At 48.4% G+C, this 26,547-nt stretch overlaps 1 protein-coding gene across 3 annotated transcripts in view; it reads right to left on the bottom strand.

The window, feature by feature from the left end:
• The window catches only part of LOC142502062 (interferon-induced protein with tetratricopeptide repeats 5-like), a 37,543-nt gene extending 19,940 nt beyond the window's left edge, over window positions 1-17,603 (bottom strand). Inside the window, exon 1 of one of the 3 annotated variants that reach the window (XM_075612868.1) lies at window positions 17,489-17,603. Coding sequence is in view for 1 of the 3 variants with exons in the window: in XM_075612867.1 (XP_075468982.1) it covers window positions 1,891-1,895 (5 nt within the window). In the remaining 2 variants the exon portion in view is untranslated. Of the gene's footprint in view, window positions 1-1,890; window positions 1,945-17,488 lie in introns of those variants that run through there. The other 2 variants (XM_075612869.1, XM_075612867.1) reach the window with 2 other exon arrangements.
• Window positions 17,604-26,547: the final 8,944 nt, after the last annotated feature.

Raw genomic sequence — 26,547 nt, 5'->3', positions numbered from 1 at the left:
TAGTTTAAAAAAATCATTCAACCCTTTTTCTCCAGCAGTTGATTTTTGGAACTAAATGTTATTCACTTCAATGGGTTAATGTTTTGTCTCTGTGTAATACATTGCTGCCCACCAATAAAATGCATTTCTTATCAAAGTATACACCAGATTCACCCTGTAAGAAGAAGTGTAGCCCCGGTAAGAAATAGTGGGCTACATATCTTTCTCCTACTGGAGTAAGTCCTGTTAAGGGCAGGCGCCAGTAGTAATCATGGGTTTTCCCCCCACCAAGACCTGCCTTGGGTGATAGAGGTAGGTCCTGACTCTGTGGCAGGCCTGAGACAGAGGGGAGGTCCTGCTGACATCATGAGGGGCAGGGCTGTATCTATTTAGTGGGCTGCTCCTGTGTGTGTAGGAGAGTTGAGTGAAGTGGAGTTCTGTCCTGGGAGCTGGAGAGTGTGTGTGAGGAGTCCTGCCCTGGCAGTTGTTGCAAGAGTTCAACCAAGAGAGTGGAGAGTGCTGGAGCAGAGAGAGCATGGTCTGGGAGTTTCCAGGAGACAGGAGAGAAGACACTCAGCCATACTGAGTAGAGCTAATAGCACTAAGTGCGGTGGACTAATGCCCCTCACCATGCAGATTGGGGGGAGATCTAACCTCGCCCAGAGGGCCTACCCTTGGGTGGAGATAGGGGTATTGAGGCCCCATTACAGCCATCCTGCAGGGGTACATTCCTGGAGGAAAAGGAGAGGAGGTCAGGATCCTGTGTACTGCCATGAATTGCTGCTGTGAAATGAACTGCTGCTGTGTGCGATATTAAGGACAATAAAGACATTGCTGTTTTACATAAAGACTGTGTGCGATTGGAATCTCTCGCCCTGGGACCAGGGCTTTCTCTGGGAAGATTCCAATCTATCCCCTAGGTTTCGCCAGAGAATGGAGGCGCTGCACCACCACCACTAAAGATGAAGGCATATACCCTAGAAGCCTGGCCCTGTTATCCCCCACACCAACGCGGGAGACTCAGGCCCTCCTGTTCCAAGCAGGTATGCACCACCATAGTACATGTAGCCAGCCCTCACTACACCCTAGAGGTCCAATCTGCGACCGGGGGGTGGGGGGGGAACATGGGTTACAGAAGTATGTTATCAAAATTTAGCAGTGATATTCAGGTTCAATACCCGGTGTCAGCACCATGTGACCTTGGGCAAGTCACTTTATCTCCCTGTGCCTCAGGCACCAAAATCATACATTGTAAGCTCCACGGGGCAGGGACCTGTGCCTGCAAAAATTCCTGTGCTGCGTACCGCGCGCTATACTGTAACTGTGAAGCAATTTGAGTCCCATTGGGAGAAAAATGCTACTGTATATGAAAGTTATTATTATTATTATTATATGGATGAGATTTGTGCTTTTTGCTTGATGAAAAAAAAAGAAACTGTTACTTATGTATTAAATGTAATTACATTAAAACCTTTTGGAAACAAGCTAGTTTTCTGTGGAGCATTTGTTTAAATCCTGTTGTTAATATTCATGACAGCGGTGTGCTGCTTTAATTCATTGGGACAAAAAGATAACAACAATGACATTTGATTCATAGGATATTTTCCTAAAATGATAAACAAATGAACTATTTACTAAATGAAAATTTAAGGCAAAGCCTTGTTTTACGCTATTTAAAATATAGGTTGGACAGTACTTTTCTTCTATCCTATTATGTAGAAATCCCAATAGTTAAGGCAATTAAATCTTCTTACCATGGATGTCAATTTGACAAATAAAGATTCTTAAAAACAATTTAATGTTTCTTTTTAACATATAAAAATAAAATACAAATCTGTACATTTATACCATGTATGACCATACTCAAAATCACATAAGGCTAGTATATTACTGCCGGATAAATATATTTACCTCATGCTGATACAGTCTGGGTAGATTTCTCTCTCCTGTGGCTGTTGAGCTGAAAGATGCTGTACAGTATGTTGGCTCTGGTCACTGACTGGCCTTTTATACTGTACAAGACACACTATGGGTGTAGTCATGAAGTGAATCGAAACTAGAAACTGAAACTTAGTCTGATCTGCTCTCCAGAAAATGATGTAATTTCTGAGAGACTGAAACTGGCACAAACACTAAGGGGATGATGCACTAAGCAGTGATAAGTCGTTTTAAGGTGCAAAGTGGCTTTTAAGGCCGATACAGCCTGCTGCGCGATTCACTAAGCAGTGAAAACAGCGCTTTATCGGACTTAAAAGGCTTTTTTCCAGCCCTGTGAGCAAAACATGTCTGATCAGGAAAAAAACGGTCTGGGATCCCCAGTTCTTCCTCGCAGGTGTCCCCAGTGGGTCCTCAGGTTGTCCCTGTGGGTATCCGGGGGTCCTCGGGTGTGATGCCCATTCATTGCCACTGTATTTATGTATGTCTCTATTGATATACATACATTCAGGGGACAATCAATGCTTGTTTTTGCCAATGCTTGTTTGTATGTATTTAAAATGTATTTTGCTTGTTTGTTTAGAAATGTTTGGGCAATTTAATTTTTATTTAGTAAGATGTAATTTTTAGTGGTGTTTTCAATAGTCTATTTCAGGGGGGTGCTTGCTTTTTAATACAGTAGTGGCTTCTTTTTGTTAGTTAGATTTTGTCTGATGGTGTTTACTTTGAGCTTTCCTTTATTTCATATTGGTTTTGTTTTGGTGTTTTAATTGTGAATTGTGGTCTTTATTTTGGATTGGATTAATTGATTGGTGGTAATTTAGTTCTGTTTACTTCTTGATTTGTTTTTAATTTCTGATTGTTTGGATGACATCGGATCTTGTTTGTGATTGTTTATTTTTGTTAGACCATTGACTGGCATGTGTTAAATGATGAACAGATTATATGGGCATCATGTACCCACTGTGCAATTCAATTGTTTAATTGGCATTTGTGTGACGGTGAAGGGGTTAATCATGCTCACTAATAAAGGTTCAGCCCACTTGGTTACACCTGATCTGTGTGTTGGGGTCCTAGAGTGTCAGCTCTTGGATCCAGATGTCCTAAATGCATTACTGTGACTGTGTGCAAATTATGCGACTTTAAAGATTTTTATGTGTTTTGCCTTTCCTGGGATGCTGGGACCGGGAGATTTCTAGGTGGTAAATTTCAGGGTGGGTTTGTTGGAGAAAGTCTTTACAAAATGTGTCTATGTATCGGGGTTCCTGAGTTATGGCATACCCCAAGAGTTGGATCCAGGAATCGAGTGAGATTCTCGGATGCAGCCCAGCACATTTGTCCAGGCAAACTCTGACTCTGAAAACGCTATTACTGATGCAGCCACCAGTATTAGAACACTTAGCTGGGAAATTATGGGAGATTCTGGGGCTGTCTCACAGTAAATGCATCAACATTGTCCACCATACCATAAAGAACCGATACCCCCTGCCACTAATATCCGAATTGTTCGACCGTCTTCAAGGATCTACCAAGAGACCAGGTGGCTACCAAGCTTCGTGCCTATGGTTCTATGCGGAGTTCTAACTTGAAAGCCTCAGGGATGCCAAGGTGGTAGAACAGGAGGGGTACTGCAGTTCTGCTTGAGTACTCGCATCCTGAACTAACACAGGGCTATCCGGCCACCATTTGCCAGAGCCCAGACTCTATGGAGCCTGGACAGCGGGTGGGCTCAGTATGCAAAGAGGCAGAGGTGCCAGTTTAGCGCATGCCCCTTGGCAGACTGAGAAAAGGTAACCACCCGTCTTTACAATAAAGACAAATCGGTGATTCGCTGGCAGAATTCCCACTCTCTGATAGGCTGTAGAGGTTTGTGAATGGGACACCCATAAGGATCCTTGCAGCCAATGAGAAGCGCAGATTCCAAGCGCCAAACCAACAGCGGTAATTTCAAAGATACTCTGTATTGAATAGACGCGAGCCGGCTTCAAAGATTTTGAAGCAGACGGCTTGCTCGACTCCATGCCGCTGTTACCCTGATATGGTCCAACCAGAGGATTTGCTCCCGGGCACCGGGATGCAAGTGATCATGCAAGCTGGAGGACCGAAGTTACCGGAGGTACTGCAAGAATCTACCGGGTTCTTGCCCTTTGAGCTGCTATATGGTCGCATGGTACGGGGACCCGTCGACTTATTCCATGAGGGATGGGAAGGGAACTACTAATACTGATGTTTCTGTGCTTCAGTATGTAGTAGATCTCAGAAACCAGCTAGAAATGCTTATGGGGTTGGCACAGGCTAATCTGAGGGTGGCTCAGACCAAGCAGAAAGCTTGTTATAACCAGAATGCCTGGAGCAGATAATTCGTCCCAGGACAGCAAGTACTTGTTCTAAAGCCCACTCGGCAGAACAAATTAATGGCTGCCCGGTCTGGACCGTAGACGGTTCACAGAAAGATAAATGAGTACAACTATGTTTTACAGGTAGATGGATAGACAGGAAGAACTAGGACCTATCAGATCAATATGCTTAAGGAGTATCTTGCACCGAGTGTGGAATCAGTGCTGGATCTGTAGCCCACCGATGGGGGACACAGCAAAATGCTCTGCCTGATCTCTTAGGGGAATCTAGGCAGGTTGGAACTCTAGTGCAGGTAGAGATATGGTCCCAGCTCAGCGCACAGCAGAAGGTACAGGTGAGAACTATGCTAGAGCAGTATAGCTGTAAGACTCTGGGGAACGCCTCCCTCAAGGAGGGTTCCCCCCTCACCTGGTCCCACTCCGCACCCCATGGCACTCACCCCAGTCACCCGGTACCACAAGCGGCAGTCCCCTCTCTTCTCTGCTGCTCCATTCCCCGCCTCCGTAGGCTCACATGCGTGCACACACACAGGGCTCCTTCTGCCCCCGCGCGGAGTGAGGCCCCACCCCCCGCTCGTGCCACGCATCTCCCTCGCGCATGGAGCGCACGCACGAGTCACAGTGGCCAATCACCTGCAGCACCACAGGGGTAAAATTGCCTTCCTTTTGTCCACCCTCATCCTTGTCCTATCACTGCCTCCCTGGGCCACTCCTTCTACCCCCATTGGCCCCCTGGCCTTTATATGCCTCTTTATATGCCTCTGTGTTTGAGGGTGGAAATTTTTTCTGCCCCCAAATGTTGACGCCCTAGGCCCGAGCCAATTGGGCCTAATGAGAAATCCACCACTGGTAGCAAAGATTGATGTAAAGCAACGCAAAAATATCTATAAATAAACATAACATCTACTGCACAGTGCAGTCCATCACCATGATAAGTTTGTTACTAGAGTCAGATTCATCACACCAACCCTGTGGTGTAGCAGCTAGAGAATTGCACTAGCATATGAAGGATCAGGGGTTCAATTCCTGCATGGTATGGTATAAATTATATTTTAAATAATACACATACAGGAATTGAACCCATGATCTTTCAAATGCTACTGCAACTCTCTAACTGCTACACCACAGGGTCGGTGTGATGAATCTGACTCTATAAACAAATATGATTACTGAATGTGTGTACTTCACAGACAAAGTGCACTAGAGAATCCCTATTTGTGGCTCACTGCAGACCTATATAATAGTATAACAAGGTCAGATAGTGACTAAATAATGAACAGTTAAAATAAATTTTATTAATATCTTTATACTAGTGCTAAAAATAGATATAGATCCAAAGAACAGGATCTATAGCTATATATCATTTACTTCTGTGTCTAAATCCACATATAGTAGATGGTAAAAACCAAAGATCTTTACAGAGCGGTACATGTGAGTATAGATATCCCAGATAAATTGAGAGTGTCACCTATTATGGGTTCTATATCTTATGCCTAAATGTATATATATAGCTTTAGGGAATGTACCCCCTAGGGTGGAAGTCACAGTGAAATTCAAACCCTAATGTGTCCAAGTGATCCTCATGAGGGATAGTGATATTAAATATCAGCGTTGTGGCTTGAAATAGAGTGACTAAATAATGTAGATAATAGTGTGAAGCATAACCGCTGCTGTTAATAAGATCATGTATAGAGACAGGAGCCAGAGGTTGATACTTAGTGTGGATCGAGTGCTATGTGATTACTGCGCATGCGCATTGCGTTCCATGTGCAGTATCTTGTATAGCCGTGTGTTTCTGCCCCAATACTGTTTGTAAAGGGAAAACAATCAGCCCACTGGAGGAGTTCTTACTGGTAAGTATAAGTAAGGTAGGAGATAATGATTTTTATCTTCCTTATGTATATAATTTATACAGATGCACTTGTGTACTGCTGCCTAATAACCTGCACTGTAATTCGTTGGTATTTATGTATTACCTCACATTTTGATTCCCAAGAGAATTTTCGCAGGGGTATGTAATGGGTTAATTGTGTAGGTGAGAACCGTTAACGTTTGGACCGGATCACTACTACCCATATAAGTGTAGATTCATGTCACAATTTTATATGCTACAGATGCTGTCACCCGAGGGACTGAATGAGAGTTTTGTTTTTACACCATTCATTTAAGATCGGCCAGACTTAATTAAATCAAGCAATGACCAAATATGAGTATTGACTGCCCAACCTAGGATCACGATTCACTGATGTACTACTCGTACACCCTGTTACTCTGCAATAAGGTTAATTCATGCTCCAAACCATATCCTGAAAGAGGCTATCAGCTTCTATTTTAATCTAATATCAAATACATAATAAAAAGCAGTGGTAGCCTGGAATACACTTCAGAGCGTCTTGTGAACTAGATACACAAACAACACAGTAATTATCCCTGGACTATAAAGGGACTGTGATCACACATTGAATATAGACTTCAACTGGACCCTTCTCACTCAGTATAAAGGGACTAATGATCTCTTCAAGTGCCACCTCACAATATATTCTGTAAACTGAGGTCCCAATGGATATAACACTCAAGAGATACTACAGTCAGCGATGTATGAGACCAAATTACTACACATACTTTTACCCCCTTGGTACTCTAACCTCAAACATGTAGATTGTAACTATCTCAACTATGTAATTTAATGAGTGAAACGTACTGTACCATCTACTTATATTCAGAATAATTCATGGCAACGGAGGGATTTTGCCAACACCCGCTGCGATCGATTGGTACACCAAAGGGTTCATTTGGTAATTAGAAGGTAATTGACACAGCTATTTAAACCTCTGTAGTTTGAATGCACGCCCCCTCACATCAGCAGAGATCATACATGCACGCGCAGGGCTGTAATCTTGAGACCACACTGAAATTATTTGTCTAAGGCTGTGGCCCCGCTGGCGCTGACCGCGCTCATGTTTTAGTGGTGATGTCACCAACTCTCCAAGCATGAGCGTGGGTGTCCTGCGAATTTTGCGCGCGCACGGGGGGACGGTGCATGGGGGGCCTATTGAGCGCGCTTCGAAGACTCTTTTTTACTTCCCAAGTGCCAAGCTTGGGAGAGCGTGCGTGCCCGCGCAGTGCGCACGGTCCGCGTGAGCGGGGATGTGAGAATTCACTTTGCACAAAGTGAACTCTGCAAGCGCTGTGCGCTCAGCACTACTGGGGACGCAGCCCACATATATACACACACACATATACATACATTCAGCGCCGATAGCGGCGCGGAAAAATAATTTTCCTCATCTTTGCCGCTGTCTGTCGGCTCCCCGCTCCCTGCCGTGCGCGCGCTCGGCCCTTGTATAGAAAGGCTGACTAACGTCAGCCAACGAAAATTCCGCGCGCGCACAAGGCGTAGCACGCGCACAGCACTATAGAACGTGCCTAACACTACTACGGCGCCCTGTTCATGCTCTCATTCACTCCAAGCCAAGACCCGATGGTCATTGGGAGCGCTCAGGGGAAGGGGGCAATCATATTGAACCACTAATATGCTTAGGTTGAGCCTATATAGCATTTTTTTTGCTATCATGAGCAGAGACACTGCTATTTTTGCAGAGGCTGGTACCTTTTTTTATTCTGTAGAACTGCTTAAGCACTAGTGTGTGGAGGGTACTGATCCATAATATTCAATACATTTATATATTTTTCTCTAAGTGCTACACCTGCAGCCTACAGTACTGTACTATGCTCTCAGTGTTATAGTAACTACTGATTAACCCTTTTGCCCCCCCTTTTTCAATCAGATATCACAGGGGTTAATTGATTACTGACAAGCCAGGGCACTCTTCCCAGGAAGTGTCCCTACCCACGTGCTATTTATCTATACATCTGTGACAACATACATATATCATCCAGCATTCTTTGGCTAATGGAACAGAGAAAACCCGGGCGCTCCCTCGAAAGAAAGTGATGAATGGGGTAAAATGTAAAAAAGTTTTTACAACCTTAAAATAGTTGTGCAAGGGTCCCCTCAGTGACGTTGTCTCTCCTATGGCTCTGACCCCTATAGGATCTATCCAGGATCCTTTTTTGTACAGGGAGACAGGGAAAAAAGGGGGAGCACAGGTAGAGGGATACCTCTGATAAAACTCTAATAAAAAGTGGTGGGAATAATAAAAAATGCAAAAACATCGGACAATTTGACATTGAATGTTTCCCTGTGTGCAATGGTGTTTCCAATTTGGATTTTTTGCAAACACACTTACACGGCCTTGTGTAAATGCTGTCACATCAAGGTATCTTTTGCGATCTTCTTTATTTCTATTTTTCTTTTTCTTCTGTGGTGGTGTATTTTCTCTTCCTTTTTCTTCTTTAGGTCCAATAAGATTCTTCTATTCGCCGGCGATTCTTCCTTCAGGTGTAACCCTCAAGTCAAACAGAGAAAAATGTACACATGTATGAGCGACAGGACAAGTGCTCGTGGTATGCAGTGACCAACTATGGTATAAGACAGTGAAAAAATAAATAAAATAAAAAATAATAAATAATAGATAATAAATAAACAATAAATAAATAAATACAAACACTCACACGGCCCAGTGTGAGTGAAACCTATGTGGGAGGTATCTTTACTTCTTCATATGTAGCAAACGTATCCAATCAAGATAATCAATACTTGTTGTATACGTGGGGGAATGATGAATACAAAAAATATATATAAAGTGTAAACTATATAAGATATACAACTCACACGGCCTTGTGTGAGTGGACTCACGTAAGGGTATCTTTGAATGGTAAGCAATGATGAGTGGTAATGAATAGAAAAAAATATAAATATATAAAAAAATGTGATACTCACACGGCCGTGTGTGAGAAGGCACACATAAAGGTATCTCTGATGTATGTTGATATCCCCTCTGTGGAAAAAGCCAAAAGCTTCTTCCTCCCAGTACAGAGACACGTGTTAATGTCTAGTGGGTGATAATAGACTTTATTAAACTAAAACCATTAAAAATAGAACACCAAATGTTCCACACAATGTAAAACAAATGAAAAACATAAGAGATGATACAGCCAGTCTTTTAGGAAGATGAAAACGCAGGGATTCGTGCATGCAGCTAGTTTACTCCGCGTCCGGATATGCTGCTGCGTCACTCCGTCACCTACTCCTTGACGGTGGCTGAAAATGTCTAAAACACTGACAAAAAACGAGCAACGCATTTCGCCACTTTGCGGACTTCCTCAGGCTCCGTAGATTAGGGGATAAGGCTGGTACCGGTATATGTACTGCTGGTAGCCAATCCCCTTTCTTGTCAGCGTCGTAGAACTTCATTAAACAATCATATATCAATTAAATGCTCTCCTAATGCCTGTATATTATAAAAGCTTCATTGGAGATACTCCTCTCGGCTCCAAACATTGGTATATATACCTGGGAGAGCATATAGTTGTCCCACACGGGAAAACTTTTAAAACCAATTTTCTATGTAAATCAATATGTATGATACATGTGCTATACAATCAACCTACTCTTGTGAACAGTGTGATTAAATATAGGACTTAAAAATGTCTTGGGATGTGTATGTGATAGTGATAATCATGTGATAGATTTACAGGTACTGTATAATTAACAGACCCTTGTGAACAGTATAATTAAATGATATATCTCTGAGTAAGTATTTAAGTATTCACATAGGGATACAAATTACTTGTTTAGTAAATAATAAGATTTATTTGATTGTCACAATCACTTTCACGTTTAAGACTCTTATAAGTCACAGTAGAATATATCATTTAATTATACTAAAAGACTAGCTGTATCATCTCTTATGTTGTTCATTTGTTTTACATTGTGTGGAACATTTGGTGTTCTATTTTTAATGGTTTTAGTTTAATAAAGTCTATTATCACCCACTGGACATTAACACGTGTCTCTGTACTGGGAGGAAGAAGCTTTTGGCTTTTTCCACAGAGGGGATAACAACATACATCAGAGATACCTTTATGTGTGCCTTCTCACACACGGCCGTGTGAGTATCACATTTTTTTATATATTTATATTTTTTTCTATTCATTACCACTCATCATTGCTTACCATTCAAAGATACCCTTACGTGAGTCCACTCACACAAGGCCGTGTGAGTTGTATATCTTATATAGTTTACACTTTATATATATTTTTTGTATTCATCATTCCCCCACGTATACAACAAGTATTGATTATCTTGATTGGATACGTTTGCTACATATGAAGAAGTAAAGATACCTCCCACATAGGTTTCACTCACACTGGGCCGTGTGAGTGTTTGTATTTATTTATTATTTATTTATTATCTATTACTTATTATTTTTTATTTTATTTATTTTTTCACTCTCTTATACCATAGTTGGTCACTGCATACCACAAGCACTTGTCCTGTCGCTCATACATGTGTACATTTTTCTCTGTTTGACTTGAGGGTTACACCTGAAGGAAGAATCGCCGGCGAATAGAAGAATCTTATTGGACCTAAAGAAGAAAAAGGAAGAGAAAATACACCACCACAGAAGAAAAAGAAAAATAGAAATAAAGAAGATCGCAAAAGATACCTTGATGTGACAGCATTTACACAAGGCCGTGTAAGTGTGTTTGCATTTTTTATTATTCCCACCACTTTTTATTAGAGTTTTATCAGAGGTTTTTATATTATATACCACAATACTATCCCTCTACCTGTGCTCCCCCTTTTTTCCCTGTCTCCCCATTCTTTGGCTAATACCTTATACATGCTGGTGCTCTATCCAAACCACATTGATTTAAGTGGCTACATTTTTGTAGCACCTTGCTTTTTTGACCCAATTGACCTGATATTTTCTAAGTGTCTGTGCTAACAATAAATGGGTTAAACTGGTTACATAGTTGTGGCATTGACATCAAGTATACTTCCCAAACCGGTTTGACGGCTGTGGTGTTCAGTAACACAACTGTAACACACCTTATCTACAGGATCAACAACTCATCAGACACTATCGGAGATTGTTCGTCCTATGAATATTATTAGTCATACCAGGGCAACCTCCTGTATACCAAGAGAATAACAGTCCGTGTTTATTTGTGTGTACACATACTTCAGTGTCCCACACTATCCTCACTGCTATAATACAGGACTGTGTGTCACATTAAGCACCTAGTATCATAGCGCATGATTATACCTTATATTGGGATGCTGTACCAGCAGTGCTAACATCCAACAGGGTGTGTATCCCTTACCATAGAAGGGGGTTGGAGGAGTGGCACAATGTTGTTTGAAGAAAAGATAAATAGATGCCCTTCCCTGGTGCTCACCCTTCGCTGATCCTGGCGCCTCAAAGCTGGAACCAAGTGGACAAGAAGAAATAAAGGAGGAAGCAGACAGGAGCCTTTTTGTAAGTAAACTTACTTTGTATTCAAAGCATCAGAGCAGATATATGCAAACACGTGTAGCAGGTTTCCCCCTGGCCCCCCTTACCACCGCAGGAGAACAGGGACCCCCGTGGTATGTCGGGGAGCTGCGGGGGCGTTCGCGTCACCGGGGACTGCCGGCGACATCAGCTACAGGGCGCCGCCATCTTGTAGGGGCTCGCGGTTGCGCAGTGTAGTCGCGCACGCGCTGTACAGTGCCAGGTGTGCCGGCGGCAAGGTTAAGGTTGGCGTGAGGTTGCACATGCGTAGAACCACCGCGGTAGCCATTACAGGATCGCACGTGCGCAGTAAAGATAGCGCACGCGGTCCCAATGTTAAAAAGGTCCTGAGTGGACTACAATTCCCAGCAGCCTCTGGGATTGCCCTTTCACTCACATCACGTGCAGCCAGCCAGCAAATAGGGTTTTGCAGCTTCTCCTGTGGAGGAAGGATACAATGTTGCGGGGACCACGTTTTTCAGTTGGAACTGGGAGCAGGAAAGGGGAGGAAGTGTGTAAGGAGCAAGGCTCTTACACTAGGCCAGGCAACCCCCAGGCCCCAGGTAGGCCCCACTCCCCACTAGGTTAGTGGATAAGTTCTTAGGGAAGGCCCCTTAGATAGGGACCCTGCCCTTAGGTGTGTGCAAGTCTAGTCAGTGACACAGCTGCCGTGCTGTGTGCTCTGACTAGAAGATACAGTGTGGCTTTGTAGTGCAGCTGCAGCAGTTATTTGGCTGTGTCAGTGAGAGTTCTTCTGCATGCAGGGACAAGGGTAGAGGGATACTCCACGGCCCAATTAGTCCCCTGTGACACCAGAGGATGCTGTATGGTATAGGGTCGGCCTTAAGACAGGGACTCCTTCACCATAATTAGAGAGCAAGAGGATTGCTGTCTGACAGTACCTGACTGTCAGTACAGAGTGTATCAGAGACTGTGATAAAGGATCATTCCGGCTGGAGATTCTTTCCCTGTGGAGCCAGCGAGTGCATTCATTCCTGCAGAGAACAGCACAGCACGCCGTGGGATCACTGTGCAGTGTTGCTGAGTTCCAAGGATTTTCCTGACCAGGACTGGTCAGGAAGGTAGTATACATTAAGTGCACCACTGGGCCCCAACACAGGGAAGCGCTATCCCTCACACTCACACTTTCTTTATTGTTGTGGATACTCAAGAGACTGAGGGGATGTGATGATGGACATGTGGGTGAGGGGATGGTATGCATTCAGAGTGATGCACTGTTATTCATATATTGTTTTGATGTTATGCAAAGAGAGTGTTATGGAAGTTATAGTTCATGCTCAGTAAATACTGTTTATTCACACGGTGTGTATTTACTGTATGTGGGTTCTGGTGAGGGCACACTCGCACCCCGTTGGGATCCCTCATCAGTGGAGGCGCTGCACCGAGTGTAAGTACATACCCCAGGTTCCCCGTGGCGGAAGCTCAGCTCTCCTGGTTGCCAAACAGGTACCGCACCACACTGAGAAGTAGTCAGCTACACCTACCCATCCCAATCTCACTTAGGGGGGGGGAAGAGGGCTACATTTGGAGGCGCTGCTGAGATCCCGACCTGGGGTGCCCTGTTCTATTTTTTTTTTTGTCAAATTGTCCACCATGGTTGTAAAGTCCGGACACGAGGTCCTCGCCTGGGCCTTGAGGCAAGATTTTAACCCCCGCCGTGTGGCCTTCCCGCAAATATATCAGACGTGGAGGTCTGTGATCATATGCGTAAAATCCCCGGGTGGCTGTACGCCTGTATTTTAGATGAAGATCAAGACCCCACGTCCATGTGGAGATCGATACTTTTTGTGGTGACACCCACGTGGGATATATGCCTGTCAGAGGCACTGTTCACATTGTTTATGCCAGGGGGCCCCCCTAAGGGTTACCCTTTAGTCTAAGCTGACCTAGCGCCATGGCAACTTTCCCCAAGTTGGAAGCGTGCACGTGCTGCTGCGCTCAAGGCGGCGGCGAATTACCTTGCAGAAAGCTGTCTGGGATTGGCAGGAAAACATAAGCCCCGCCCCGCCAAATGAGTGGCGTAGCACAGAGCCAGAACTATTCCTTGATGGAAAGGGACCCTCCTCTAGAGTCCACCAGGGGGAGGGAGCGCCTCGAGCAGCAATCAGCCACGTCTGTTCACCATAAGAGAGGTAATGGATGCAGTACATCACACGCTCAGTTGTATGGCGAGTGGCGAATAAGAGGAGTGAACGTAATCGTTCTTTTGTGTCCATGCTTACAAAAGGACTTGGATATACCTGCTGGTGCGGACTTTGATCCCTCCCAGTTACCAACCAGGGTTTTAGTGGTACAAGTGGAAGGGAAGAAGTGTCTCCGATGTCCATGTTCCAAATCTGATTTCCAAGGTTGTGAGTTGACCTGGGGACCCCAGTGTGACTACTGCGGGGCACAGTTCTTGCTTCCCAAGCTGCTGCAGCCTACAGAAATCGCAGAGGAAGAGGCGAGCGACCTCAATACTTGACCGGTCAATGCAGGTAATCAATTTATACCCCTCACAGACGTTTCGGGCGGCTCAAACACTTTAACCGCGCCAGATTCGGTTCCAGAGTCGGTTCTAGAGCCGGAACCAGCAGAGAAAGGTGCAATTGGTCTCTCCACCGGGGGGATCGATGCTGCTAACCCCCCTTGCGCAACCACGGAGGTTTCGGAGGCCCTGTGTGCACTAACTACGGTTCTAGACTCTGCTCTAGAACCGCAAGATTTTCAAGCTACATTGACCAACATGGACAGCTGTGACGCTGTGGCCGCACAGAGTCAGTGTGCTATAGCAGATGTTCCAGGGGGTCCATGTACCCCGGTTCTAGGCTCGGTTCCACACTCAGGACTGCAGATTCCAGAACCGCAGATTCCGGAATCACAGGGTAAGGTGTCAATACCCCCATCCTCTCTTAGTGATTCCAGCGACCAACAACCAGCCGTGGTGATGCGCCGGCCGGCGGACCACCCAAGTGAAGCTGAAGATAAAGAGACATTTATCCCATCTGCTGCAGTCCCTGCTGTGGGCCCGTGGGCCCTACCACTGCCAATCCGGCCTACTACAATGGTACCATCGGTCCCCGGCTTGGGATCAGTACCTGCTAACAACGCCAAGGGTAAGGTGAATGCCCAGGAAAAGTTAGGTGCACTTCCGCTAGTGGCACCGGAGCAAACGCTGGTGCGGCCGGAGCCGTGGAAGAGTCCCACGGCTGTGGCGACTCCCAGTGTGTCGGAGGGACACCCGGAGATGGGACCGGAGGAAGAGGAACCCATCGCAAGCCAGCAGAGTGGTGAGGAACCTCCTTACTCCCCACAGGCTCCGATGGAGGTGGCCGTGGAAAAGGCCCCAACTAAGGCTCATGCTGAGCAGCAGAACATCGCTGGACATCCGTGTGCCCGAGGTGAGACTGCTTATGACCTGACGGTGGGCCCGTGTGTCACCATAACTGAACGGAGTGTGAGTCCGTGCGCTCCAACACAAATGGTCCCAGGACTGGGATCCAACGCTCCCGAGTTTCCAGAAAGTGAGTGGACTGCACCAGAAGTGCCGGGGACAGGTCCCACGACAGCCGAGGTGGGAACTGACAGCGTCCCCGAGGACCTGTTGGCCACCGTGAATCACCGCAGTGGTAAGGTATCAACCCTTTACCCCCTGCAGGATGAAACAGAGACTTTGAGTACAGAGACATTGCTACTTGCTCGCTTCCCAGTGGAAGCCTCCCAAGTTCTTAGGGACAAGGACTGTGTTGTGAGTGATTCAGTGAAAATTGCCTCCTTTAAGCACAAATGTGGTGGACCACGGAAAAGGTCAAGATCTCCTGGCCTACTGCATCCATGCCGCAGATGGCCGGGTAAAGGTCTGGCCAAGAGACACTGTGCCATTCCTACCACCAGGGGGAGGAAGCAGTATGGAACCAGTGACTGTTGCACCTGACCATGAGTTTGCGGAGGCTCACAAAAGTCAAAGTGAGGTACCCCCACATTTTCAGTTAGGGGCACCCCACAATTGGTCTCAGCAAGCAGCTAACACTCAGCTGGCCTCGGTTATCTTATGTGAACTGAACTGTACGCTATTGTTTAGAGTCAAGTGTGATAAGTTGTACATATCATGCCCTGCATTTTTATTGTATAACCTTATGCTGAGTGACGTCATTCCCCAAGCGGGGATGTTGGATTTTTCACCAGGGGGAGAGTGTAGAAGGCTTCCCCCTAGCCCCCCTTACCACCGCAGGAGAACGGGGACCCTCGTGGTATGTCGGGGAGCTGCGGGGGCGTTCGCGTCACCGGGGACTGCCGGCGACATCAGCTACAGGGTTCCGCCATCTTGTAGGGGCTCGCGGTTGCGCAGTGTAGTCTCGCACGCGCTGTACAGTGCCAGAAGTGCCAGCGGCAATGTTAAGGTTGGCGTGAGGTCGCACATGCGTAGAACCACTGCGGTAGCCATTACAGGATCGCGCGTGCGCAGTAAAGATAGCGCACGCGGTCCCAATGTTAAAGAGGTCCTGAGTGGACTACAATTCCCAGCAGCCTCTGGGGATTGCCCTTTGACCCACATCACATGCAGCCAGCCAGCAAATAGGGTTTTGCAGCTTCTCTTGTGGAGGAAGGCTACAATGTTGCGGGGACCACATTTTTCAGTTGGAGCTGGGAGCAGGAAAGGGGAGGAAGTGTGTAAGGAGCAAGGCTCTTACACTAAGCCAGGCAACCCCCAGGCCCCAGGTAGGCCCCACTCCCCACTAGGTTAGTGGGTAAGTTCTTAGGGAAGGCCCCTTAGATAGGGACCCTGCCCTTAGGTGTGTGGAAGTCTAGTCAGTGACACAGCTGCCATGCTGTGTGCTCTGACTAGAAGATACAGTGTGGCTTTGTAGTGCAGCTGCAGCAGATATATGGCTGTGTCAGTGAGAGTTCTTCTGCATGCAGGGACAAGGGTAGAGGGATACCCCTGGGCCCAATTAGTCCCCTGTGACATAAGAGGAAGCTGTATGGTATAGGGTCGGCCTTAGGACAGGGATTCCTTCACCATAATTAGAGAGCAAGAGGATTGCTGTCTGACAGTACCTGACTGTCAGTACAGCGTGTATCAGAGACTGTGATAAAGGATCATTCTGGCTGGAGACTCTTTCCCTGTGGAGCCAGCGAATGCATCCATTCCTGCAGAGAGCAGCGCAGCACACCGTGGGATAACTGTGCGGTGTTGCTGAGTCCAAGGATTTTCCTGACCAGGACTGGTCAGGGAGGTAGTATACATTAAGTGCACCACCGGGCCCCAAACACAGGGAAGCGCTATCCCTCACACTCACACTTTCTTTATTGTTGTGGATACTCAAGAGACTGAGGGGAATGTGATGATGGACATGTGGGTGAGGGGATGGTATGCATTCAGAGTGATGCACTGTTATTCATATATTGTTTTGATGTTATGCAAAGAAAGTGTTATGGAAGTTACAGTTCATGCTCAGTAAATACTGTTTATTCACACGGTGTGTATTTACTGTATGTGGGTTCTGGTGAGGGCACACTCCCACCCCGTTGGGATCCCTCATCAGTGGAGGCACTGCACCGAGTGTAAGTACATACCCCAGGTTCCCCGTGGCAGAAGCTCAGCTCTCCTGGTTGCCAAACAGGTACCGCACCACACTGAGAAGTAGTCAGATACACCTACCCATCCCAATCTCACTTAGGGGGGGGGGGGAAGAGGGCTACACACGTGACATTTCAGGACAGACACGTCCTCTCCTCAGAGCATACAGTTTACTGCAATGGTGACACTAACAAGTATATATACCCCTATGGGTTACAAAATCACTTCATACCATCACCTGTGTTAACAGCCGGGCAGCCACTGCAGCCTCAGTACTTCCTGGTTGACGTCCGATGTCATCGCGCATCGCAGCGTCCTATGATGCTGATGACGTCACGTCGCTAAGCAACCTGGGAAAACAATAACAAATTAGAGAATCACACACGGACAGCTCGGCACACTTGCTGAACTGCGGAGAAGTCACATTGCATAAGTTAAACTTAAATAACAGTAATTTCAAGCAACATGTATGCACTATATTGGTGCCATAAAGGATATTCAATGACTAAAAATTAGTCTGAGAACTGGGAGCAGCCATGCTGATATTTTCTTTCTTAAATGATTTTTCTGCCAAAACGAAGGTGGTAAAGCTGAAAAGGAGCAAGTTAAAAGATGGTTCAGTTTTATGAGCTTACAGTCACAAGCAGCATTATTACACACATTTATCTGGGCACAAGATAACAAGGCAAACTACAAACCATTGGGGATATATTGATTAAAAGACTATTATAGATAGTGTGGACACAGAGGCCCATAGGGTAGATCAGATGTGTTATATAGTAGCTTATTAATAATAATTTAGTAGACTTAAGTGGGATAAACAGAATAGCAGAATCCATAGCAGTCGTGGGCCAGAGTGACAGACGTTTAAACCTGTGTCTCAGGTATATCCACCCGCTTATATCTGGATTAATAATAGAGGCTGACCTTATCCCAGGAACCATGTTAGTTAAAGTCTTTCATTCAAGCCCCTAGGTGTTACTGTATCTAATATATAGGTCCATTTTGCCTCTTTCTGTAAAATAAGTTTGTCTTTTGTATGCAAAAATTGGCCTAAGAACATTAAAGATACAGTGGTAAAGGCAGATCTATTAAAACCACCTAAACAGACATTTCTGTCCAAGCCATCAATGGGCACATTTCCCTGTAGGAGTTGTAGCCAATGTAATGGTGTGATCAGAGGGGAGAATTTCACCCTCCCACATACAGGGAACCAGTTCAAAATGAATGTTTTATATACGTGCCTTAGTACATATATTGTGTACCTTCTTAAGTGCCCATGTGGCCTTGTATATGTGGGAAAAACTATTAATACACTAAAAGTACGAATATCCCAACATAAAAGTAACATCAAAAATGTCCTGTCAGACACGTCTGTAGCCCGTCACTTCAGGCAAATGGGCCCCAACCCAGCACTGCTGCGGTATCGGGTAATAGACCATGTGAGACCATAACAGAGGGGTGGAGACAGAGAGAGAATTATTTTACAGAAAAAAGGCAAAATGAAGACAGTGAGGAATGGCGCGTTCGACTGCTTCGGCATATAGAATTAGCCCCATAGCCTGATAACACGTTTGTTAGGTCTATAAATCTCATCCAAAAGTACAACTATGTTGGTCAATTAAAAGATATCACATCCCTTAAAATGTCTATCCGCCACAAGTGGCATTTATTTGGAAATGTTTTAGCACAATTGCTTTGGATGTAGATACAAAGTAAAAAGTCAAATACTTGAAATGGAAAGAATACAGTACGCATTATATAAAAGAAAGAATATTTATTGTGTGCATCAAGGTCATTGAACTAATGAACTGTTTTTGACATTGGTACATTCTTGTGAGCAATGAGATAACTATAGATCATAATTTGCGGTCAGTTCATGACTGCAGCATTAGAATTTGCGGAACAATCTATCACATCTACCACAGAGTTCAACCTCTGCTGCAGAATCTGGTGCAGATGCTATTAAAAACAGCTCCAATTTATACACAACAGTTGGCCCAACTCATGCCTTTTCCTGCCACACACGATAGATGAGGGGATCCCACACCTATTTGCAGAAACCCCCACCCACTCTATGCATGAGGTAACCAATTATTATCCCATTCATAGAGTGGATTGTACATTCACATGTCTTCTTACATTCATTGACTATTCATTAAGCCTGAAGCGGCTAGCAGTCCCCAAAGATAGGTGTTACAAAATACAGCATGGTATCCATAACAGATTGATATGTCAGATGTGGAAGTAAAATAGCATAGTAGAGGGATTAGAGGAGCCTGACAATGAGTACTGAGGAAGACCAAGAAATAAACCAATAAAACAATAAATAAACACGTTATAAATGTGTTATTAGCTTCATTCCTTTTGTTTTTATTGACTGTTCCCAGGTAGCACTGTACAAATCATTATCAATGCTATTGATTAAGATCCTGTACTGGAGGTGGCCACGGTAATGACAGTGGAGGTTGTGTGGGGCATTCCCACTGTATTTGAAAGGGCTACTTTTGATATTTTTTTACATGTACTGTAACAATCAAATAGACCACGAGTTCCAGGTTAAAAAAAAATTGCTTTACTTTTTTTATTGTATTAAAAAATTCCCCCGATCCTATAAAAATGACAGGACAGCTGCCAAGGTACGTCTGACCGCAGTGTAACTCTTGTGTCTTCTGACCGCAGTGTAACTTGTGTCTATTAACGTCGTGCAGCATACCTGGTAGCAGACTCCCACGTTAAGTGTAAGATGGGCAGCCTTGCTTTACATTGCAATATATTATACACAAGTTGCAAACACCAGCAAATGAAAATACAGAACCAAGACTTAGGCCGCGCTTATAGTCCCGGCGACGGCGACCTTGACGTCACGCTGCAGTCGCTGAAAAAATCAAATTAAAGTGACTTCCAGCGATTGCGGCCAAGCCATCGCGCCGCTCCTATTATAAGCGCCCGTGACGGATTCAATACATGACGCGACGTCGCTGTCGCCGGGACTATATAAACAATATATATAAATAATCGCGGCCTTAATCATACTGATGATCAATATACAGTACTTACTTGGCAGGTATGCTGAAGTACATTGGTAAAGCAGAAGGCGGGATGCATAAGCCTATGGGGGTTCTTAATTAAACTGCAATATCAATGCGAGTTTCTGTGCAAAAGTCCGGCACCATCTTTGAATGAGTAACCTGTGATGTTTTCTACCACAGAAATATGAAACGACACGGAATCTATCCTAGATTGCCGGGTGTTTCACAAGGGCATGCTAAATTAAATAAAGCTCGCTTGTGAAAAGTAGCTTGGTTTGAGTGTGGCCTTCTGTATCAGTAGATGTTTAAAAAAAAAAATGTGGTCACGTAGGTGCTTAATATCTACATTTCTGTAACCTTGATCAATTTCACTTCATAGAGGTTCGTTTTTCTTTGGGAGACACTGTCACTAACTAAGGCTGCGTCCAGGGTGGCGCTGAGCTGGTGCGGGCGCTCACGCTCGCCACAATGAGACACATTGCGACAATGTGTGTGGCCTGCGTGAGCGCCCGCCTGCGCGTGCCCGTGAGCTGTAGTCGGCGCTCAGTTTCAAGAGTTTCAAACTTTTGAATCTGTAGTTCCGACATTTGAGCACATGACCGAATTTACCCAATCAGAGGGCAGCAATGCAAAACCAATGCAATACAAGCATTGGGAGCTTGTATGGTATCGCATTGGTTGTTGACTCTGACAGGGAGGGGGGGATACGAAATGGGGGGGCATGAAACGGGGGGGACACGAAACGGGGGGGCACGAAACAGGGGGGGACACACGAAACGGGGGGGGTAAAACGGAGTGGTGGTGTGGTGGGGTAAAAGGGAGTGGTGGTGTGGTGGGGGTAAAACGGAGTGATGGTGGGGGGGCAATGGAGTGGTGGGGGGGGGCAAATGGAGTGGTGGGGGGGGCAAATGGAGTGGTGGAGGGGCAAACGGTGTAGTGGAGGGGCAAACGGTGTAGTGGAGGGGCAAACGGAGTGGTGGAGGGGCAAACGGTGTAGTGGGGGGGGCAAACGGAGTAGTGGGGGGGGCAAACGGAGTGGTGGGGGGCAAACGGAGTGGTGGTGGGGGGGGCAAATGGAGTGGTGGTGGGGGGCAAACGGAGTGGTGGTGGGGGGGCAAACAGAGTGGTGTGAAACGGAGTGATGGGGGGGAGAAAGAGAAGAGAGGGGGGAGGGTCGGGGGAGAGAGAAAGGGGAGAGAGAAGGGGGAGGGTCGGGGGAGAGAGAAAGGGGAGGGTCAGGGGAGAGAGAAAGGGGAGAGAAGGGGGAGGGTTGGGGGAGAAAGGAGAGAGAGTGTGGGGGGAGGCGGGAGAAAGAGCGCGGGGGAGAAAGAAAGGGGAGGGTCGGGGGAGGCGGGAGAGAGCGCGGGGGAGGCGGGAGAGAGAGTGCGGGGGGTGGAGGGAGAGAGAGAGCATGGCGAAGAGGAGGGAGAGAGCACGGGGGGAGGAGGGAGAGAGTGCGCAGGGGGGAGGAGGGAGAGAGTGCGCAGGGGGGAGGAGGGAGAGAGAGCACGGGGGAGGAGGGAGAAAGCGCAGGGGGAGGAGGGAGAGAGAGCGTAGGGGAGGAGGGAGAGAGAGCGTAGGGGAGGAGGGAGAGAGAGCGTAGGGGAGGAGGGAGAGAGAGAGCGCAGGGAGGAGGGAGAGAGAGCGCACGGGGGAGGAGGGAGAGAGAGCGGGGGGAGGCGGGAGAGAGAGCGCAGGGGAGGCGGGAGAGAGCGCGGGGGAGGCGGGAGAGAGAGCGCGGGGGAGGCTGGAGAGAGCGCGGGGGAGGCAGGAGAGAGAGCGCGGGGGAGGCGGGAGAGAGAGCACGGGGGAGGCGGGAGAGAGCGCGGGGGAGGCGGGAGAGAGAGCGCGGGGGAGGCAGGAGAGAGAGCGCGGGGGAGGCAGGAGAGAGAGCGCGGGGGAGGCGGGAGAGAGAGCGCGGGGGAGGCGGTAGAGAGAGCGCGGGGGAGGAGGGAGAGAGAGCGGGGGGAGGTGGGAGAGAGAGCGTGGGGGAGGTGGGAGAGAGAGCGCGGGGGAGGCGGGAAAGAGAGCGCGGGGGAGGCGGGAGAGAGAGCGCGGGGGAGGCGGGAGAGAGAGCGTGGGGGAGGCGGGAGAGAGAGCATGCGGGGGAGGGGGGAGAGAGAGCGAGCGGGGTAAGAGGGAGAGAGAGCGCAGGGGCAGGAGGGAGAGAAAGCGCGGGGGCAGGAGGGAGAGAAAGCGCGGGGGCAGGAGGGAGAGAAAACGCGGGGCAGGAGGGAGAGAGAGCGTGGGAGCAGGAGGGAGAGAGAGTGCAGGGGAGGCGGGAGAGAGAGCAATGGGGGGAGAGAGAGGGGGAGGAGGGGAGAGAGAAGTGGGGGAGGGGAGGAGGGGAGAGAGCAGTGGGGGAGGGGGAGGAGGGGAGAGAGCAGGGGGGAGGGGGAGGAGGTGAGAGAGCAGGGGGAGGGGGAGAGAAAGGGGGCGGAAGGGAGAGAGAGGGGGAGGAGGGGAGAAGGGAGGAGGGGAGAAGGGAGAGGAGGGGAGGGGGAGGGGGAGGGGGAAGAGGGGAGGAAGAGAGGAGGGGGAGGGGAGGCGGGGAGGAGAGGAGGGGGAGGAGGAGGAGGGGGGTAGGGGGAGGAGGGGAGGAAGAGGAGGGGGGTAGGGGGAGGAGGGGAGGAAGAGGAGGGGGAGGAGGAGGAGGGGGGGTAGGGGGAGGAGGGGAGGAAGAGGAGGGGGAGGAGGAGGAGGGGAGGAGGGGGATGGGAGGAGGGGAAGAGGGAGAAGGGGGAGAAGGAGGAGGGGAGAAGGGGGAGGGGAGAGAGAAGGGGGAGGGGAGAGAGAGAAGGGGGAGGGGGAGGAGGGGAGAGAGAGAAGGGGGAGGGGGAGGAGGGGAGAGAGAGGAGGGGGAGGGGGAGGAGGGGAGAGAGAGAAGGGGGAGGGGGAGGAGGGGAGAGAGAGAAGGGGGAGGGGGAGGAGGGGAGAGAGAGCAGGGGAGAGAGAGGGCGCAGGGAGAGAGAGCAGGGGATATCTATATATATATAGATATAGATATAGATATAGATATAGACATAGAGATACAGTATATAGATATATATATATATTGGGGTGTGGAGTGATGGGTGAGTGGGGTGTGCAGGGAGTGATGGGGAGTGGGGTGTGATGGGTGAGTGGGGTTTGCAGGGAGTGATGGGGGAGTGGGGTGTGATGGGTGAGTGGGGTTTGCAGGGAGTGATGGGTGAGTGGGGTGTGCAGGCAGTGATGGGTCAGTAGGGTGTGCAGGGAGTTATTGGTGAGTGGGGTGTGCAGGGAGTGATGGGTGTGTAGGGTGTGCAGGGTGGGCAGGGAGTTATTGGTGAGTGGGGTGTGCAGGGAGTGATGGGTGAGTGGGGTGTGCAGGGTGATGGGTGAGTAGGGTGTGCAGGGAGTTATTGGTGAGTGGGGTGTGCAGGGAGTGATGGGTGAGTAGCGTGTGCAGGGAGTTATTGGTGAGAGGGGTGTGCAGGAAGTGATGGGTGAGTGGGGTGTGCAGGGGTAATGGTTGTATGTGGTGTGCAGGGAGTGACACACAGACAGAGGAGTCTCCATACATCCCTCCCATCCCTGTGTCTCTGATCCTGTAGCACTCACTTGTGAAGGAGCCTCTGCAAGTGACATGGGTCCCTGCTGTCAGTGTCCTGTGTCCCCAGCTCTGCCCCCATGCATGCCCCCCCCCCCCCGTGTCACATTCACACCCCCCCATCAAAACACGCCCCTGAGTTATATTCACACGCCCCCGCGTCACATTAACACGCCCCCCGTCAAAACACGCCCCAGCGTCACATTAACACGCCCCAGCGTCACATTAACACGCCCCAGCATCACATTAACATGCCCCGCGTCACATTAACACGCCCCCCGTGTCACATTAACACGCCCCCCGTGTCACATTAACACGCCCCCGCATCACATTAACACACCCCCCACGTCACATTAACACGCCCCTCACGTCACATTAACACTCCCCCTGATGATACGCTCGCAACTAGCAGGACAGATTTGTCGCCTGCTTACATGTGCGTGACGTCACTGCGCATGAGCGCCAGCTCTCCCGCTCTGCGCTTCCCTTCACCCTGGACACAGCCTAAGGCTAAGGCCCCGCTCCCAGAGTCAGCGCGCCCGCACTGCAGACAGGCGGGGCGCTGACATACACAGACCGCGATATGCGGTCTGTAGGGAGCGGGAGCCGGAGCGGGAGTGGGAGGCTTGAGCGGGAGGGGGGCGTGGCTTGAGCGGAGGGACCCGCTACTCTCCCCCCCTCCCTCCATGGCTCGGGCTGCTGATTGAAGGTAAGTAAAGCAAAACACACACACACAGACAGAGGCAGGCACTCACGCACTCAGGCACACACATACATACACACACAGACAGGCACGCACTCAGACACACACACAGACACACACACAGACAGACAGAGGCAGGCACTCACGCACTCAGGCACACACATACATACACACACAGACAGGCACGCACTCAGACACACACACAGACAGACAGAGGCAGGCACTCACGCACTAATACACACACACACAGACAGAGGCAGGCACTCACGCACTCAGGCACACACATACACACACAGACAGGCACTCACGCTGCTTTCACTCCACACGCCTCTCCTCCTCCCGAAGCCTCTCCTCCCCATTGGCTCACAGCCACACCACGTGACGCGTCAACGCTAGGAAACACCATTCTCTTGTATCCCGTAGCGGCTGACGCGCCACAGCGTGTAGTAAGCTGTGCATAGGCGACCGGCCCATGCGTGCCCACCAATGCTCTCCCCCCACCCGGCACCCCGGCTCGCACTTAGGGTTGCCCGGTATCCGGTATTTGGTTCCCCTGTCCGGTAAAATATGAGAGATAATACCGAACATGGGATAGAGCAGGGCTGCTGCTGCTAAAGGGCTGGGCAGCTTCTGATTGGTTGCTGCTGTGTAATTCAGCCAATCGGGAGGTGGCAGGAGCCTGGGGTGTGGGGCCAAAGAGCGGAGGATAGAATGCAGAGAAGTGAGGCTGTGTGTGTGTGTGTGTGTGTGTGTGTGTGTGTGTGTGTGTGTGTGTGTGTGTGTGTGTGTGTGTGTGTGTGTGTGTGTGTCTCAGTGTGTCAGTGTGTGTCTCAGTGTCCTACCTGTGTGTGTGTCTCAGTGTCCTGCCTGTGTGTGTGTCTCAGTGTCCTGCCTGTGTGTGTCTCAGTGTCCTGCCTGTGTGTGTGTCTCAGTGTCCTGCCTGTGTGTGTGTCTCAGTGTCCTGCCTGTGTGTGTGTCTCAGTGTCCTGCCTGTGTGTGTGTCTCAGTGTCCTGCCTGTGTGTGTGTCTCAGTGTCCTGCCTGTGTGTGTGTCTCAGTGTCCTGCCTGTGTGTGTCTCAGTGTCCTGCCTGTGTGTGTGTCTCAGTGTCCTGCCTGTGTGTGTGTCTCAGTGTCCTGCCTGCGTGTGTGTCTCAGTGTCCTGCCTGCGTGTGTCTCTCAGTGTCCTGCCTGCGTGTGTGTCTCAGTGTCCTGCCTGTGTGTGTGTCTCAGTGTCCTGCCTGTGTGTGTGTGTGTCTGTGTCCTGCCTGTGTGTCTGTCTATGTGTGTGTCTGTCTCCATCTGTCTTTCTGTCTGTGTCCTGTGTCCTGCGTGTGTGTGTGTGTGTGTGTGTGTGTGTGTGTGTGTGTGTGTGTGTGTGTGTGTGTGTGTGTGTGTGTGTGTGTGTGTGTGTGTGTGTGTGTGTGTGTGTGTGTGTGTGTGTGTGTGTGTGTATAAGTCTCAGTGTGTGTGTGTCTGTGTGTCTGTGTGTGTGTGTGGTGACAGACAGTACATACAGCACTGGCAACTTTGTTTAATTGCTCACTCCCCTTACTTTTCTTTTACTATACTAACAGTCTTCCCATTTTCAAGATCTATTCAAAATAACCCCCATTGTAAATTCTCAGAAAGGTTCCATAACTCAGCTCTCATCGCAGCATTGCAATCTCTGCAGCACCCAGATCTACTTACAGATCACCCCCAAGAAGGCAGAGCAGGTTACTTATCCAATGGCATGATTCAATATGCAATTTAAAGCTGGATTCTGAAGTCTAAATTTGAAAGCTACTGTACTGGTAATGACAGGGAGGGGGAGGGAGTGAGAGGAAGGGGGTAACAGAGGATGAAGGGAGGGGGTGAGAGGATGAAGGGAGCGGGGGGGGGATGAGAGAATGAAGGGAGGGGTGAGAGGACAAGGGGGGGAGAGAGAGAGAGGATGAAGAGGGGGTGCAACAATCTTGGTATTTGTGGGCGGAGCAGTAAGATCA

Source organism: Ascaphus truei, chromosome 8, assembly GCF_040206685.1.
Source record: "Ascaphus truei isolate aAscTru1 chromosome 8, aAscTru1.hap1, whole genome shotgun sequence".
In the NCBI taxonomy this organism is placed as follows: domain Eukaryota; kingdom Metazoa; phylum Chordata; class Amphibia; order Anura; family Ascaphidae; genus Ascaphus; species Ascaphus truei.
Note: the sequence above shows the minus strand (reverse complement) of the source record. Positions and strands in the feature narration are given on the sequence as shown.